We start from the raw sequence: 18,576 nt of genomic DNA on the forward strand, positions 1-18,576 counted from the left end.
TGAATTTTTATTAATGTACAATTTTTGGTCTAAAGCTTTATAACTTCAATGTTCTTTTTGTCCACATTTTTATGATTGAAGAAAGTATTATCAATTTCAATTTTGTCAATCAGTGATTTACAGAAGTTCATAGACAAGGCTCTACTCTTTCAGAATATTGAATCATTATTGCTGTCAAAAAGTGATTTGAAGTTGCTATTTCCTTGTGTAACTGCACTTGCCAGTAGTCTGAAAGATAATAATGATAAAAAATTAAAGAACCTCAGTGCGCGGGCTCACATACCCCATGGGTCCCAATGTTGGATACTCAAGTAAATTTGTAAGAGAAATACATGGATAAAAACACTGATAAAAAAATGAATAGGAGTGTTTTTTTGTTTTTTTTTTCAGGCTTTAGACCTTTATCTTCTAACTAACTTCTGTTACTCAGAATGGTAGTTTCAAAATCCAAACTGTGATTTCTTAGAGTTTTAGTTAATCCAAAGTAAATATCATTGTAATGGAACAAAACGTATACTTGACCATTGTGAACTTATCATTGTGAACTTATATAACAAAAATCATGTCATAATCTGCAAGCAAAAAAAGTCCAGAAAATGTTTATTTCTGTGAATTAAGCTAAGTTTAAGGCCTGTAATTTCAGGAAAAATCATCAGAGCGAAAGAAACGTTACCTTGGCCTGTAACTTATCATGGTGAACTTATATAACAAAAATCATGTCATAATCTGCAAGCAAAAAAAGTCCAGAAAATATTTATTTCTGTGAATTAAGCTAAGTTCAAGGCCTGTAATTTCGGTAAAAATTATCAGAGCGGAATAAAACGTAAACTTCACATGTAACTTATCATGGTGAACTGATATACCAAAAATCATGTCAATATCTGCAAGCTTTAGATAAAAAGTCTGGAAAACTGTTATTTTTGTGAATTTTGCTAGTAAAGTTCAAGGCCCGTAATTTGGGTTAAAATCATCAGAGTTGAACGAAAGTTAAACTTGACCTGTACCAAAAATCATGTCAATATCTGCAAGCGTTTAGAAAAAAAGTCCAAAAAACTGTTATTTCTGTGAATTTTGCTAAGTTCAAGGCCTATAAATTCAGTAAAAATCATCGTAGCGGAACGAAAATCAAACTTAACTTGTAACTTATCATGACGAATTTATATACCACAAATCATATCAATATCTGGAAGCGTTTAAAGAAAAAGTTCGGAAAACTGAAAATGGACTGACGGACAGACTGGACCCAATGGATTTTCATAGTAATTTACATGATACACATTAGATAGTCTTCTAACAAGCTTTCACTTAAAACATGTCTGAAAAACTATAAGCTGAAACCATTGCATTTTAAATGTACACATATACTGATACAAACCAACCAATGTCATTGTGTTTATAAGAAAACGCTAAATTATATCTGCTGTAAGCCTTATAGGGTTCTGTTCATTTTAATGCCTACAATTAATAGCCTTTTTTCAGTAATGCAAATGAGAAAGAAAACTTGTGGCGCTCATTTTATGTATTAAAACTAGAACATTCTAATATCCTTTGGCCACATTTTGTTTCAAAAAGGTCAAGAAAAAAACATGCCTATTTAAGGTTACCCTACCTACATTAGCACATTATATTGGTATTTTTTTTTAAAATATGCAGTAAAACTACAATTTTTTGTGAAGCACTTTTAAGGTAATAAAATCCTCCCATAAATGTCTGGATAAAATCATTTAAAAAAAAATTAATTGATTTTACCTACCTACCCTATTTTTTCATCCATTGTAACCTTAAACAGACATATTTTTTTTTGGCCTTAGCATTTGTGACTACTCGGCTCTAAACCTGATACCTTCTATTTGACTGTTTCTTTCGCTTCTCTTCAGGTGGTGTCATGTCATAGAACAAATCACACAGTGGCTCTCCTATAACATTAGCCTGAAAAATGAATTTTTCTTACCATTATTTTAACATGAAGAATGTGAATCTACTTTCTTAGTTTCCTTATCTATATCTGTGTAGCCTTTTTGAGAAATGTTCAAAAAATTAATTGTTAAATGCTGTACTGACCTTAAATGACTTATAAGTGTTAGTGTCTGTAAGAATCGGTCAGTGGATGAAACATGGTATGAAAAAACCCACTATTTTGGAAGTTTAATTTCTCTGCTGGCACCATTAGAATCAAGGAAAAAAGACAAGATTTTCCATATCATTTTGGTTAATTGAGTTATAATTTCATAGAAATGCACTGAAAATGAACATTTTAATGGCAGATAACTCTGTCAAAAACCTCATTTTTCTAACATTCCAATGAAAAATCCTCACCAAATCCAGTGATGCATAGATAAAATAATGGTCTTTTCAAATAGAGAAAACTTCATTGAGTGAAAATAAATTGTCAGATCGGTGGGGTTTTGACATGCATATGTCTGAATTTTGCCATTTTACCTGATTCTTAGAAAAATGTATACTTAAGCTACCTGTATGGTGACTATTTGAAAGATTTAACAAAATTTTTGAGGGGAAAATCAAGTTATGCTACCAAAACAAATCAGAAATTTTTTTTATTTTCTCACAATCAACCTTGACGATCTCTTAAAATTATGCGCTAATTGCTGTCGATAACTAAATATGCATTGACTTATTATTGTTGCATACAATTTATTTAGTGTTGACACAGTTGATTTTCACACTTCCAAATTACTTCAATGCTAATTGTCAATTATTGACTTCAGATAATAAGCTAAGGAAAGAATCAAATTTGGTTGTTTTTTTTTCTTTTTTTTAATTAGGTGTCAATATGATATGTAAAATTTTTACCACATTCTTCTTTCCTATAGTACCCTTTCTAGCCACGTTTCTTGTAATTTTCCTTTTTGTCAGCTCACTGTTGTCTTCCCTGTCATGTTCAATATCTTCATCAGCATCAGCCATATTTTTGTCTTTGGAACATTCTGTAAATAAGTCTGTATTTTCCTCTGATATTTGTTTCTTTTTCTTTCTACATTCCACCCTTGCTGTATCTTCCTTTCCATTGCTTGAATATTCTGCTGCAGCATCAGTTTCTTTTGAAGTTTGCTGCCCATTCTCAACCAAGTCTGCACTGTTCAATGGCAAAATACTAAAACTGGAAACACTTCTGGTTGAACCAGAGGAAACACCAGATAGCTGTGAAATATTAATAAATTTTATATTTTATGATGTTTGAAAGAAATAAATCATTGTTTTGGTCACTTTTAGAATGTTCAAGTTTAAACAGACTGTATAATGAGTCCCAGTTCACATGTACAAATGAGTCCCAGTTTACATTTACAAAGGACATATTTGAAAAAAAAGAGACATCTTGAAGATTTTTCTGGTGTAAAAATTTACCTTGAAATATATTTCCATTGACATATGCAGTATTTTTCTTGAAACTGGGATATTTTCTTGACGTCATTTCTGTTTTTGTTTTGTTTTGTTTTTTTTTTTTCAAGTGAAATACTATTTGGCAGCTTTAAGTTTGCAATTCTTCAATGGATACAATTACCAGTATCTTCTCTAATAAATATTTTTCACAAATTTTCACTTTTCAGGTTTTACAATGAAAGTAGCAAAAGTAAGAACAGCTTTGATTTTATTTCTGGTATATGGTACTGGTAGTAGTTATTAATTCCATTGATATCATAGGTTTTTTGTTAGACCTTTTAGTTCTTTGGGAAATTTTGTACTATTAGAAGTATTTTATAAGTCTTCACTTGACATTAAACTATGTATTTGTCTTAATCTCTGAAAATTACAAACTATTGCTGTAAGTAAACAGCTCAGCTAAAGCACTTGATATGCCTTATACCCTAGAGACATGATTTCATGAGTTAGATACATGAAATTGCCAAAATAGTCCTAAAATGTTTGATATAAGCTGTAGATGTACTGTGTGTTGATCCTACAAGATTGGTGTTTGTGTAACTTTGTCAAAGTACGATGTCTTAGTTTCAAATGCTCCAGTACCTGACTTATCCCTGACAGAGCTGGTGATAAGATCTTTGGGGACATTTCTGGACTCCTTATAGGAGAGGGTCTGACAAGTGCTGCTTCTTTCATTCTTTTTAGAGTTTCTAAAACTGTGCTATTGCTTGCTGATTTAAATGCATCAAGGACTTCATCATCATCAGAATCATTTGAAACGTCAATTTCAATAGTGTGAGGATTTTCAGAGACTAGAAAATATTGAGTAGACCCTGAAAAAGTAGGAAGGTTATCCTTTTGGATTTCTGTACTGTCAATGTCATTGTAAGACATATTTTTATCTGAAAGATGAATCACATTAGCTGGAGGTTGTTGTTTGCACATTGCATTAATTTCTTGACCTTTCTGTTTTATAATGAGGACTTTCTCATTGATTTTGCCTTCATCTTCAGGTTTAAGAGGTTCAGCAATATAAATTCTAGCATCACCTGAGGCATCAACTAATTCATCCTGGTCCTCTGATTTGAGATGCATCAAGGAGGTTCTAGTCTTGCACTTCTTCTGGTTGTTAGCTGTATTTTCTTGAACGTGTGATGTATTTCCTACTTCATCTTTAATAGACCGTCTCTTTTTTGGAGCTTGCTCTGCTTGCTGCATCAGCTGTTTCATCGTAGCATCATCCATCATTGGTGTTGTGTATTTTTGAACATTACCCTCAGGGAAGTCATCAATGATTACCAAAGGAGTGGTATACTTCTTATCATTAGCATCAGACACATGCGGTGTTGTAAAGTTTTCTGTATTTACATTTCTTGATGATGGAGTTAATATTGTTATTCTTGTATGTAATATTTCAGGAGTAACTTTCTTAGCTTCCTTTTTATTTTTCTTAGCTTTGCTTTCTCTATAGTTTTCATTTACGCTCTGAGAACTAAATTTTGAATTGTTGAAATTTTCTTGATCATTGTTGATGCCACTTCTTGTTGCTTCCATCTTGATTTCACCCTGGTTTTCATCTCCTTCCACACACATTTGAAAATTGTCAATTTCATCATAGTTTGTTGTATCTCTTCTTATGAGTGTACAATCGTCTTCAGATGAATTCCCACACAAACTTAAGCATGGACTGCAAGTTTCTGGTATGAAATTTGGTTCTGTTTCTTTTTTCGGAGAAAAACTGACTCTGTTCTTTTTCTTCAATGGGACTGTGTCTTCTAATCTAAAATAGAAAGTAGTCTAGGTAATGAGAAGGAATTTTAACAAGTTTCCATTATGAAGCATAGTGATACTGCAGTAGAGTACTTTTAAGTTTAACTCATAATATTTATATGTAACTTTCATCCTTATTATGAATTAGTTAAAAATGTTTTGGTGATTAACAGCAAAACATTTTGAATTATTTAACACTAATTAAAAATCCACAAGAAGAGACATATGGGAAAGCCTTTAAATGATAATCACTATTAAAAATATGAATAAAGTATATCTTATAAGTTACACAACACAGTTCTTTTTAAGTAAAAGCAAAGAACCTATAACTACAAGGAACAGAATATTCACAATCCTGGGATAAAGACTAGACCAAGAAAACAGACAACACCATGAATAACACTAAAATATACACGGGGAAAAAAATGAAAACCTGGACCAGGTGCGCCAGCAGGAAGTTATCTCTGATTTTCTAGACAGCTTTGCAGTGGACTAATTTTTTATAACATGTGGGTAAGAAATCTATAAAAGCAGCTTCTTTAGAGATACAAGGAAATGATACCTATGCTAGAACACATGTTAGGCTTACACTGTCACAGTGGCAGATCCAGGGGGTCTGAGGGTTGGAATTCCATTTGTTGGAAAATTTCATCAGTTTTGTTCATTTATAGGGTAAAATTGATCAATAATAGCCTTGAAACATCCCTGCAAGACCACTTTTTGTGTGTTTGAATTTCAATAATTCTACAATATGGTATATACAATTGGCAATCAATGAAAATGAACATTCTAGCCCCCCCCCCCTTTCCACAAAAACAAAACAAAACCAAAAAACAAAAATAACAAATTCCTAAAACTGGGTCCTCTGAGCACACTAGCTGCTACCTCCTGTTAATTTTATTTTAATACATTTTCTTTATCCTCAAACATGCATTGCCTTGTGATCTTGATGTGCCTCAGTTTAATTCTACATTAATTGAATCCTTTAGATATGTTTCCTTTGGTAAATATGTTACCTTTCCAGGTCAGCCGGTTTCAGAATGCCTTCTTGTTTGCCTGGAGTTTCATCAATTATCTCTGGAACCAAGTTGTCATTTTGATTTTTTACTTTAGAATAATTCTTTTTCAGGGGAAAATTTTCAGAATTTTTCAACCAGTCTGGAGATTGTTTTTGGGTAACACATTGATCAGTTGATGGACTAGAGAAGTCACTTTGATATGTTGGTGTCTTCTTGTCTGTTTTAAAATCACTCCAGATGCTACATTTCAACTTTCCATATTTTTTATAACATTGTCTGTTTTTCTGCTGTGTTGAAGAGGGTGATTTTGTTGGTGTTTTTGTCAAAACTGTTTTACTAAAGCCTTGTTTTTCATTTTGAGGCATGCATTTCCACTGCTCTCTAACTTTATTGTTTATTTGTGCTTTGGTCAAAAATGGATAGAGAGATTTCAGGTGTATTACTTCTCTCTGTTGAAACATCTTGAAGCTGATTTTCTGCGTTTTATAAAGGGAACTAGATTTTGTTTTTGACTCATCCCCTTTCACGTAATCTGAAAAGTGCCTCTTCATGACTGTCTTTTGTAGACCACTAGAATCTATAAACAAGGAAAAAATAGATATCAGTGTATGTCGATGGCAACCCTATACAGGGACTTCATATACACTCCCTGTCATACGGCATATTTATTGTAAGTGAATGCACATATTTTTTATTTCATTTCATCTCAAGCCAGGGGCTTTCAGTGTTTATAGAAATTATTGCAGCCACAAGAATAGGGGAAAAATCTTAATGTAATAGGGAGGTGAAAATGTGTTGTAAGACCAGAGTAATCATCTTCATTAGTATATCAAGATTTAAGTAGAAATCAAAAAATTATATTCCAAAGATAAAGAGTAATCAAGGGAACCAAGGTTATAGCGGTAATCAAAAGAATGTAATCCAGGGACAAAGACCAGACATGGAAAACAGACATACACAGCAAAGAACATAAAGTAACTAAAATCATACATACAAAGTAACAAAAGTAAATGAGCAACTCGGACTCCACTAAAAACTGGGAGCATGGACTAGGTGCACCCAGCATAAAGACTGTATTATAGACATGGAAAACTATGAGGGGCCATTCATGTCTTAGGCAGGCTAACATACGCATATATTATCAAAATATGTGTATATTTGTATTATATACTTATATAGTGTTATAATTTACGTGTGTATACACACATACATAAAAAATAACCAATACCTGTACATTATATATACGCATATATTTTAACAATATATGCATACATAATACAAATGTACACGCATATCTTGATATTATACACGTATCAAATATATGCGTATGTTAACCTACCAATGACATGAATGGCCACTTAATGTGACTCATTGTCATACACATTCACTGACTCAGCAAAGAACATGAAATAAGAAAAAAAAGAAACAAAAGTAAATGAGCAACTTACACTGGACGTAGCTGTGAAATGTAGTTCTATGATTTAGAATGCAAAAATCTGAAAAAAGAAAAAGATCATTGAGAGCTACGTTTTGCAGCTAGACTGAACAACTGCCGTACAGCGAAGTACAACATCCAATGTCTATGAAAAAAACAATGCTTCAAATGATCATACTACATGTATCATTTTTTTAAACGAATCTGGATTTTTAGAGATCTTAATAAGCAGTTTACTGATCTACATTTGGATAATTGTTTGATTGTAATGCAAATATTTTAAACTTTTGCCGCCCATCAAACTTTTGTGATCAATCAGTCAAGGACAGGTGCAATCTCGCGAGAGTTTATCGAGTAGTCAGTAGTTGCTATCAAACAACAGCATGATGGTTGATATGAAGTGAAGTAAAGGAACCGTTATTGAATAAGGATAATCATGTCGACAGGTAAAGAAAGTGTGGATTTTGAGTTCTTTGACACACCAAGAAACGATGACCAAGTTCATCGCGTACCACACATTGTCGTTGAAAAACGTCAAACGCCTAAACGAAGTGTAGAGAAGAACGGACACATTTCTTCAGATTCATACACAAGTGATTCAGATAGTTATACCGATTCTAGTGACAGTGAGGATGAAACGGCACGAAGCAAAGAATACAGACCTGTCCGAAAAAATGAGCAGGTAGTTGTCAAAAAGAAATTAAACTCTGATACTGACTCGGGGAGTTCAAGTGCTTATTCATATGGTTCTGATTCTGAAGATGGCAGCCCAAGGAGGAGGAAGAATACAAACAAAAATGATCATAGTCCCCAGAGACAGGCTTGGGACATGAATGGTTCAGCAAAAAATGATAGATATGAACGAGATTCAAGACCTAAGTCTGCAAAGTTAAGAGGGAGACCTAAAGGTAATTCACGCTCAAGATCGGATTCAGATAGTGAAATAACTGATGTGTCACCTTTGAATTCACCAAGATCAACACCTACAAGAACAAAGAAGCAAGGCCATGACAGAGTGCAATACACATCATCCAAAGAACAATCAGGAGATAGTGAAATACAGTTACAAAATGACAAAATTGACCTTAATTTGTTGATGCAGGCTGTGTCTGAGATTGACAAACAAGAAAGACTAAAAGCTAACACAAGGAGAGTAATGTTTGAGCCTCAAAAATCTAAAGTAGGACAGAAAAATCATTTTTCATTCAGTAAGGGACGTGTGACTGATATTGAAAAGGAGAACCAAAGACTCCTAAGGCAAATAATGCAGCAGATTGGTCCAAAACAGAAACGTGCTCAGCCTAAAGTTTCATATCCAGTTGCCAGAATAGACAGACTAACTTCATCAGCAGTCAACAGAAGAAGACACCAATCTCAAATAGAGCAGGAAAACATGGTAATCATTTCATTAATTTGTTACAATTTACAAAGCTTACATTTGTCCATGCACAGACTTCAAGGATTATTGAAAAGTTTTTGTTTCCATAGGAAAACTAGAAATGGAAATTTACAATTTGTCCCAAAAATATCTGCTAGCCTTTCAAAAGTTTACAAATCTTTTCATATACATTGTATTTAAAGTTTTCTACTTGCCAACACTTGTGAATAAAATTTCACTTGCTACATGTGAATGATCTGGGTGAAAGGAAAGGTGTCCTACATATGTATGTCAATCATGTACAGTCTGTAGGTGATGTACAGTTGTAGGAAATGGAAATCTTGGAATATAGTACGTCTGTACATACATACATTATTTATTGTACATTTTGTACATTAATGAAGTTAATTTGATATTCAGTTTTGTGCCCTGCTTGTCTGAAAACAATTTTTTGGAATGCATCTGTTACATTGTAGTTGCAAAATAGTTGCCGGGATGTTGTTGTGAAAAGCCACTAAAATTTGCCCTGTAATTTTTGGACATCACCCTAGATCAAGACTCATTAAGTGATGTCTTATTGTTTATGTTTCTAACATGCAATTGTATTAAGAATTTTTTTCTTCACTTAATCAATACATACTTAACAGGGTTTGACAATAACTTCATTTGTTTGGTGGTCAACAGGACTACTTCAGAGGTAAAACAGGTAGTCCGCAGATGGTTATGTCGGTACTTAGATACATTTGTACTATAAAAAATAACGCCAAATTAAAGTAGCCCATAGGACTACCATGAAAAATTTTTCTAGTAGTCAGACTGTCCTCTCTAAAATTAGGGTGGCACAGAATTGCCGGACTACTGTTAAGTGTGGATCCTTACTTAAACGATGTATGTGATTGTCCTTAAATGATCTACATGTATTTATTTCATATCCTTGTGGAGTTTCATTTTGTACATGTACATTTCAGTGTTTTTTTCATTTCGTCTGTCCGTAGTTAGTTGCGAAATACAAATGTATCATGACCCCAATAAATGGATTGATTTTAAATTTGATGTGTGGCTATAGATGGGGCATACAAATGTACATCAGAAGCAAATTTGAGTGCTGTTGGTTGAAGGGTAATAACAAAATTACCAACCTTATAAAATCTATAAATATAGTCAAAGGGAAAGTCCATATAATATGTACATATTTATATTTGTTGGCTGATTTTTTTTTACAAATGGCTAATTTTGTCAATATGTACATGTATAATGTACATTTTTGTACATGTACTAGAAAATTGCATGCATATTCTACCTGTACATACTTTAAGTACATTTAAGTCCCGTGGTAACAAATTTGAGACCAAAAACTTTATAAGTGGATGAAAATTAGAGGTAATTGCTTATTTAGGCTTTAAAGGTTTCTTTTTTGTTTATTTAATGTTCAAAAGGCAATGAATGGTGCTTTTAAATGCATACATATTTGAAAATATGTGTCTTAATGTGCCATATTTGATTAAACATATATATTTAGTTAATCATACAGGGTAAATTTCTATGTCTGAATTGAAAATGGAAAATTAGTTCAGAACAGGTTTGCCTAAAAGTCATGCAAATACTGTGAAAGGACTTTAATTTGTGGATATCAATTTTCATGGATTAGGGAAGAAAAACTAGTTCATGGATTCTTGAATTCATGGTTTTGAGGTTTTCAGTATACACATCAATGGAAATCTCCATTTCATTAAGAACCAAAATTCTTTGTTTAGCCTTACCATGAAACCCAAGAAAATTGGTACTCCACGAACAATAGAACTTTCACAGTACGAAAAAAAAAGGAGAAGGTGAACAATTTTGTGAACTTTCTTAACCTTATTTAAGGTTTCAGGAATCCTCTCATTTACTTATTTTTTAATATAAAAAGGAATACCAATTAGGTACTGTAAAGGTACTAATTTCATAATTTTTCGCGGTGGACAGAAAAGGGTGTAAAAATAGTTCATAAAAATTTTTTTAACATTATATAACACTTATCCTTTCTGAATCCGCGAATATACTCACTTGACAGAATCAGCAAAAAATAGCAACCACAAAAATTTACAGTATATTTACAGTATATTTACATTTACAGTATCTAACAGCTGGGAAAGTTCAGACTTAAGTCTAAATAGCTTTGTTGAATTCTTTTGAAGAATATTTCCCACCAGTTTATTATCTGTACAAATGGCTATATAACCACATATTTTTCGAACCAATAATATCATATACTGGATGCATGCATACTATTTAGCATAACTATAAGATACAAATTAAAATTATTGCCCAGTCTCTGCATGATTCTTAGATGAATCTCTACTTAAATTCTGACTAAAATCTGTCATGTAGTGCAAGAATCGAATTTGAACATGCGTCTAAAATGTCCCATGATGTACATGAATGAGTTGTAAACAAAGTGATTTTGTGATGTCTAAAGCACCACTCTAATATGTCTTCACAAGAGATTTAAAAAAAGAATTGGCACACAGAATAGAAACACTTCTATAGCTTCCAACTGTCATCATTTATAATCCAGCATTCGATCTTGATGTTAATCTACCCATATAAATAAATTATACATTATTTAAAGGGATCTAAACTAACATATATGGAATCATGCCAGGTATGCGTGTATTGGGAAAAATGATAGAGCATGTGGGTAGTTGGACTTATCTGGTACATGTACATTGTATATATTTATTCTTTAATTGAATAATTTTCTATTAAACAACTTGCGAGAAGTCTGTGTTAGTGTACAAGGTTTAGGAAGATGTGTTGGGGTATTTAAAACATAGTGCTACTTCTTTCTTTAAATAGACTTAATGCTTGAAAATTCTGTTTGTATTATCTAATACACTAATGCATTGGTATTAGGTAAATACCTATTTCAGTCAAAAAAGATTAGACAAAAAATGTTTACCCAAAGACATGTAGGTAGCCCATATTTTTGTTGCTCTAAGGGATTTTTTTCCTAATTTTCAGTACATGTAAACTACACCCAAACTAAATCAAAATCTGTTTGAGAAATTTTAAATGGCAACCTTATTCAATGACTCACTCTGTTTATGTTCATGCTGTTTCTAAGACAAATAAAATCCACAGTTATTTACGGATTTTCTGTAGTTCCTTCCAATTTCAACTCCAAATTACACTTGACATATCGTGATTCTCTCCATATTACATGTTCGTGTTAAAAAAATCACATAATTTGAGATTGATCAGGATTTTACAGATCTACTTAATAAATACTACCATAATGAGAACAGTGTATTGCCCCTAAATAGCATAAGCAGTTCAGAAAGTCTTTGGTGAAACAGTTGTAAATAGCTTAAGCATATCTTAAACTTGCTTGTAAATGCATGAAAATGATGAATTTGGACTGACCAACAGCTAAAAGGGATCTCCATATTGGAGACTTATGCTTTCTCCAGTGTTACAGAAATGGCACAGTGGCCATGATGCATATATTTAACCAAATTTTATAGCAGGTAGAGCACTGCTAAAAACTTTGTAAGATTTTTCAGTTCTTAGTTTGCCTGGGTTGATCACAGGAATATTGTCACAGACTTAAATGCCATATTACTTTTATTAAAACAACAAAAATAAAAGGTGTCAAACTTAAGTCAAATTTTAACTCAAGGCCAACTAGACAATAGTGCTTAAGACTGCTTTTTTCCCTTGTAACTATATTTAAAGGGATTGAGGTGTATTATGAAGAATTACATTGAAGACTGTTGTTAATTCTATTAACCATATTTAAATTAAGTTTGTGTACAATGTACTTGTATGTACTGTTACAAGTATTGTACTTATTTGTATTTTTCCGAAGTATATATAATCTCAGTATGATGGGTGGTTACTTTTTATGACAGTCGGTATTGAGTTTGCTTTGACATCATGTGACACCCATGATGCTTAATCATGGCAATGTAACTGATGAAGCTTACAACCTCTCATTTCAATGGACAAAAGTGATGGTCACCTGGTCACCATGAAATTCAAGGCTCTATTAGGGGCATCAATGTCCAGAATAATCTCAAATGTTTTTACACATTTAATAACATTTTATGTACAATGTATTTAATAATTTGGAATTTGGAGAAGTTTTACAATAAACAAATAAATTTGCTAAAATACAAAAAGCACAATTATCACAAAGTTCGCCAAATAAAGTCCAACTGAATTCGGTATTTAACAAAGAGATGAAATGCAACGCTATCTTTTTAGGACTACAAAAGTGTTTGGGATAAAAGTTGACGGACAACTCCTTGTAAGAGTTATTGCCTTTGAAAAGGGAAAAATGACTTTTGTTTTTCAGTTTTCAGTCAATATCTTGAAAACGATGATAGATAAAAAAAAACATTTCAATTGCTGAAATGATCCTTATGATAAGTCTTATCAAAGACTTCTTGAGTCAAAATTGTTGGACAACTTCTTGTCAAATTTATTTCCTTTGAAAGGCAAAATTGAACCAAGTGAGCAATTTACACTCCTAGGAGCCTCTTGTTTAAAGATATAGTACTTGTTAATTGTGACTGCAGACAAAGTATATCAGTGTGTCTGCTGTATGGTCCATAAAACCATATAAGCACAACTCTTTCTATTATGACTAGTAAATTGTAATGTACATGTACCAAGGTCCATGTTCTATTTGGTACATGTACATATATTGAATCAACATAATGAAAATTGTCTTAGTCATTTACATGTACTTGTATATTTGGTCAATGAATAGAATGATTACATTGTCATAATGGTATTTTGTGTTGTTAAAAGATCCATTTTAATGGTAATAGTCTAAAGCTTTAAAAACTAAATTAAATTCTTTCCATTTCAGAAACTTCTGAACAGACTTCAGAAAGCAAAGGCTTCTAAAGGATTGTCCCGTAAAGAGCAGTTGACTGACTATTCTAAAACTACCTTATATGGAGTACCCATTGCAGCTGTTCACGAACAGATGGCTGCCGAGAGACTTGACTCAACGTACATGCAAAGTACAAGTAGTCTGAATTCTACATTTGGTTTATCACCAGCAAGAAGATCCAGACCTTCAAGTGCAAAATCCAATGCAAGCTCAATGCGTCCTGGAAGTGCTAAGTCCACAATATCTATGATGTCATCGGCAAGTCGCATGAGTCGGCCTAGTAGTGCCAAGAATGTAGAGAACCGCCCAGCATGGGATGATAGATTTGCATATTCATAGGAGTTTCTTGTTGTACATGTGTATTATAAATAGATCTACGTTGATTGACAAAGTCTCATTTCAGTTTCATTTCAGTAATGATATAGTGTGTTGTTGTGCAGAATTTTACATGTATAGTTGTGAAAGAAATGTACAACACTGTGTTACTATTATGATATGATGTGATTCATTATTTTACACCTCCTTCAGTGTTGCAAGTAATTTGACAGGATTTGTAAACTGTACAATTTATCGTCATTACTTTAAAAGCAGCTCTATATTTTGAACAATTCCTACTTATAAACAAATTAATTTTGAGTTTGTGAAAGTTTGATATATATATCGTTTGAACAACTGCAAGTTTACCTTTCTTGGTGCATAGTTGTTTGACGAGTTTGCAAATTAATTTGAGACTTATGTATAAATGGTTATTTGGCAGGATACTGGTAAAACAAAAATAGTTTGTGACTTGCAGTTTTGAATTTCTTAATACATGTAGAAATTTTTTACAATATTGCAACCATCATATGTTTGAATAAATCACTGAAAAGTGCATTGTCCAAATTGTGCAAAACGTATACATGTACTTGTAAACAGTGAAACCTGTCTGAACAGGACCATGAATAAACAGAAACCTGTCCAAACCAGATTCTTTCTGAAGTCCCTTTATATCAATTTTGATATATTTTTGAACCTGTATGGACTGAACACCTTCCTAAACCAAACAAATTATTCTGCCCTTAGGAGGTAGCCTTGGGTTACTTTGATGCTTATATGAGATTGATGTAAAATGCTGAATACAAGCATTCCAGTGATTTGTAAGAGTTGTGTCCCTTACCATAGATCTACCTCCTTAAGGGCTCTGGTTTAGATAGGGTTCATTGTACTACTGTGAAAGTACTATTGCTTGTTTGGTACCAATTTTCATGGTTTTTATGGGTAGACCAAACCATGAAATTTGGTTCCCAACGAATAAAAGATTCCTGTTGATGTGTATACTGAAAACTTACACACAAATTCAAGAACCCACAAACTTGTGTCTCTTTCCTGATCCACAAATATTGGAATCCAAGAATTAAAGTACCTTCACAGTATGTTAAACAAGGAAACACTAATGAAAAGATCTCTTTATACTTATGGAATTAAATTTGTATTGTTACTTTAGACTGTGATAGAGAATTTGTACATAACTCATTTATAAGAAGTTTGGGCAAATGAGCCATGCTAGTTGTGAATATCTAATTTTGTGAAAGTTTAATGATTAGTTTCTTAGAGTAGAATTATATAATATTAAGGAGAGTTTTAAATTTTATAGATCTCTATTGTCAATCTAGCTCTGTACTTCAACTTAAAGTATTTAAACACAATATAATGCAAATAATTTGTTAGATACTTTTAAGAGTTTATAAATCAGGTTTGAATTGCAAATAAATCATACATTAAATTTTATTTGTATGATTCAGATTCCATGGGTACATTGTATAAGATTTGTAAGGTTATTTTTTATGACAGGATAAGCTCAAATTTCACATCCTGCACAAATGCCTGTACATGTAATTTTGTCTGCTTTATGTTTGGCCCTCTAATAATACACCACTGACAATACTCCTACAGCTGCTAGGCATACAGACTGATACATGTACATGTTTGGAATGATTAAGAAAAAAAAGGTCACTCACCACTGGTCTGTATCTCAGAGATTTATTCTCACCTTATATATCAATACAAATTTATTGTTTTATAGGCTTGTTTCTGTATTAAAATTGGCAAAAAGCTCAATTATTTATGTTTGTTCCAAATTAGATTCTTTGTTATCTTCTTGAATGTACATTTTAAAGTATAGTTTTAGTATAAAGTAGTTCTTGCCATTTTCTCACATTGCATGATAGAAAGTATGTAAAACATTGATATGGATGTAGATTGATGCTATCTTTGTTAATATCTTGTGTTCAGTTACATCATTAAGTTTCATGAATTCTGAATGCATCGATTTTCATTATTCATATTGGTTCATCATTATTGAATTCCATTTTAATGCATTGCATTGCTTGGAAGACTTTGTAAGTTTATTTCCAATTTGTGTAAAAAGTAAGAGCATGTTAATTTGTAAATGTATTTTGTGATATCACATTTATTTAAACAGCGGTTGTCAGTAATTCCCAGGGGAAGTTTAAATATTTACTTAATTACTGGTACTTTAATTGAACAGTATTCAATAATGGTATTGATATTGATTTTAATTACTTTATAGTTTGTTTGTCAGATACATGCAGAAAAGTCTAGGCATCAATATGTGTTATGCCTGACAGTTTTCAAAGTAGGATATGAAATAGGGGCACAGAGGGAGAGCAAGTAATTATGTTGTGTACTAGATGTACCACAGACCCTTAGATTTCTAAAATTGTTTAGGTACTTCTAGTATATATGACATTTGAAGGAAAAAAGGAAGTTTTATACCAAGACGGCTTGGGTGACATTGTTTATCTAAATTCATCAGGACACTTTTAAATTATGAGAATGGACAGAGAGGTCAGTGGGTACCTTTACATTTTAATCTAGTGAGAAAATTGTAAATCTTGTATACATGTACTTATCTTGTAGTGTAAGATTTTTAATTTTTTTTATTATACCGGTAAATCTCATACGTGCACCTACATGTACTATCTCATTTAGGAATAGAAAAAAAACAGCTGACATATATTTTTAAACATTTTACATTAAACATTAACTATGCTATCTCATTTAGGAATAGAAAATGAAAAAATGTCCTTTAAAATATACATGTAGATAAACCAATTAAAAAAGGATTTATTTAATTGTAGCATTGCACTATTTATACTTTAATAGGTCTGTAATACAATCTCCAAAATCAACCTATAGTGCTCATTAAATACAAAAATGTGGAAATTTGAGTAATTCTTGTAATGAACATGTAACACGTTATGAGTATGTTCCTAATTGTTCTATATTTTCAGTGGTAATCTCTCTATTTTAAACATATGTAACAGCTGTGTTTAAATTGTAGTACTGTAACAATCTATATCATCTTATTTGTTCAGTTACTGAGCTTTTGATTTTTAAATTAAAAAAAAAACATTTAATGATGAAGAGTGATAGAGGCAGTTCTTTCTTCTTGTTTTGGTGCATTCTGATATTCAGAATTGTATGCCAAAGAATTTGTTGATTCACAGATATTATGACGGTTTTACAGTTACTGACGAAATGTAAACTTTTTTTTTAATTATTGTATATATGTAGAGAAATAAAAATGGAATAGTTCTTAAAAAGACTCGTATAATAGTATTCAGTAGAGTAAAAGATACTTTTTCGCTTCAAGATTGAAAGAAATTCTTCATGATAGTTTTAAGTCAGGACCAGTTAAAAAAAAAGGAAAAGTAGAGCAGATAAATCCAATTGATATTACCCTAAATATACATTTTGTACTCTTTTTTTTTAATCCATAAACTAGAACATGGTTTCAGATAAAATGTCTTTTTTTTTCTTTCTTAATTAAGTGATACAAACAGCTTGATACTAGATATTATAGAATGTAGTATTGGGTGGTTTTAGTTTAGATACTATGACTATATTTCTTTTAGTAATGATACATTACTTAGGGTCATGAAGTATTATGAACTTGTTTGTCGTAGACGATTTCATTTATTATTTTTACCCTCAGTAATGTCATGGTCATAAAATTTACTCTTTTTAAGTCATCACAACATTTTTTTAGTTACAACAAATCCTAAATAAATACAACATATACTAACATTTTCTTCCATTTATTGGTAACTTGCTTGGTTATTTCATGATGTAAGAATTTACACTTATTACATTCAGAGAATTGCAAAAATAAATCACTGAGATGGTTGTAGATTTATTGATTAATTATTTAAATAGTTTTGCAAGAATGGACTCTTTATTTACCAGCAATGCAGATAAACCCATAATCATCCTTCAGATATGCATTTAACTGTTGATATATCTGATTTATCAGAATTTTGAGCATGCTACCAAACCTTTTTTTTATTTGAAGGATTTAGTCAAATTAGACATTTTTGTCAAATTTTAAGAGTCCTAAATACTTCAGAAAGTCATAATCATAATAAAAATACTAACAAGAGTTTAATTTAAGGTTAGTAAAGTATCATAACTACTGTAGTCAATAGAGTTCAGTTGTGTTCTTTTGAAAAATGTGTAGCTCAATTTTTTAACTTTAAATTACTATGTGAACAGTAAATGTTTTCTCCTCTTACCCAATCGGTATCCTTTTTTTACTGTTATTGGTTCTTATACCACATACTGGGTGCATTAACATTATTGAGAAATTTGACAAAAATATGGACTTGTTATCCTCTGCATGGTTCTTAAGCAATCCAATACTTTTGTCCTA

General features: G+C 31.8%; 2 protein-coding genes across 5 annotated transcripts; one reads left to right on the forward strand and one right to left on the reverse strand.

The window, feature by feature from the left end:
* Positions 1-4: 4 nt before the first annotated feature.
* On the reverse strand, positions 5-7,951 carry LOC148604785 (uncharacterized). 4 transcript variants are annotated; one of them, XM_088549463.1, is made up of 7 exons: positions 7,848-7,951; positions 7,616-7,663; positions 6,165-6,744; positions 3,982-5,158; positions 2,812-3,159; positions 1,844-1,929; positions 5-228 (listed from the first exon to the last, which is right to left on the reverse strand). In XM_088549463.1, the coding sequence occupies exons 3-7, from the start codon at positions 6,716-6,718 to the stop codon at positions 150-152; spliced, it is 2,244 nt and encodes a 747-aa protein (XP_088405589.1). In that variant the 5' UTR covers positions 6,719-6,744; positions 7,616-7,663; positions 7,848-7,951; the 3' UTR covers positions 5-149. The 4 variants fall into 4 exon arrangements, with proteins under 4 accessions (XP_088405589.1, XP_088405591.1, XP_088405590.1 ...); XM_088549465.1 differs by having other exon boundaries at positions 7,840-7,890; XM_088549464.1 differs by lacking the exon at positions 7,616-7,663 and having other exon boundaries at positions 7,848-7,934.
* LOC148604786 (uncharacterized) lies at positions 7,941-17,470 on the forward strand. Its single transcript, XM_088549467.1, has 2 exons — positions 7,941-8,998; positions 13,839-17,470. Exons 1-2 carry the CDS (start codon positions 8,039-8,041, stop codon positions 14,202-14,204), a joined length of 1,326 nt encoding a protein of 441 aa, XP_088405593.1. The 5' UTR covers positions 7,941-8,038; the 3' UTR covers positions 14,205-17,470.
* The last annotated feature ends 1,106 nt before the right edge of the window (positions 17,471-18,576 follow it).

The sequence above is a fragment of the Perna viridis genome, chromosome 10, assembly GCF_037379345.1.
Source record: "Perna viridis isolate PV_CMFRI_1.1 ecotype Kerala chromosome 10, ASM3737934v1, whole genome shotgun sequence".
NCBI classification, from domain to species: Eukaryota; Metazoa; Mollusca; class Bivalvia; order Mytilida; family Mytilidae; genus Perna; species Perna viridis.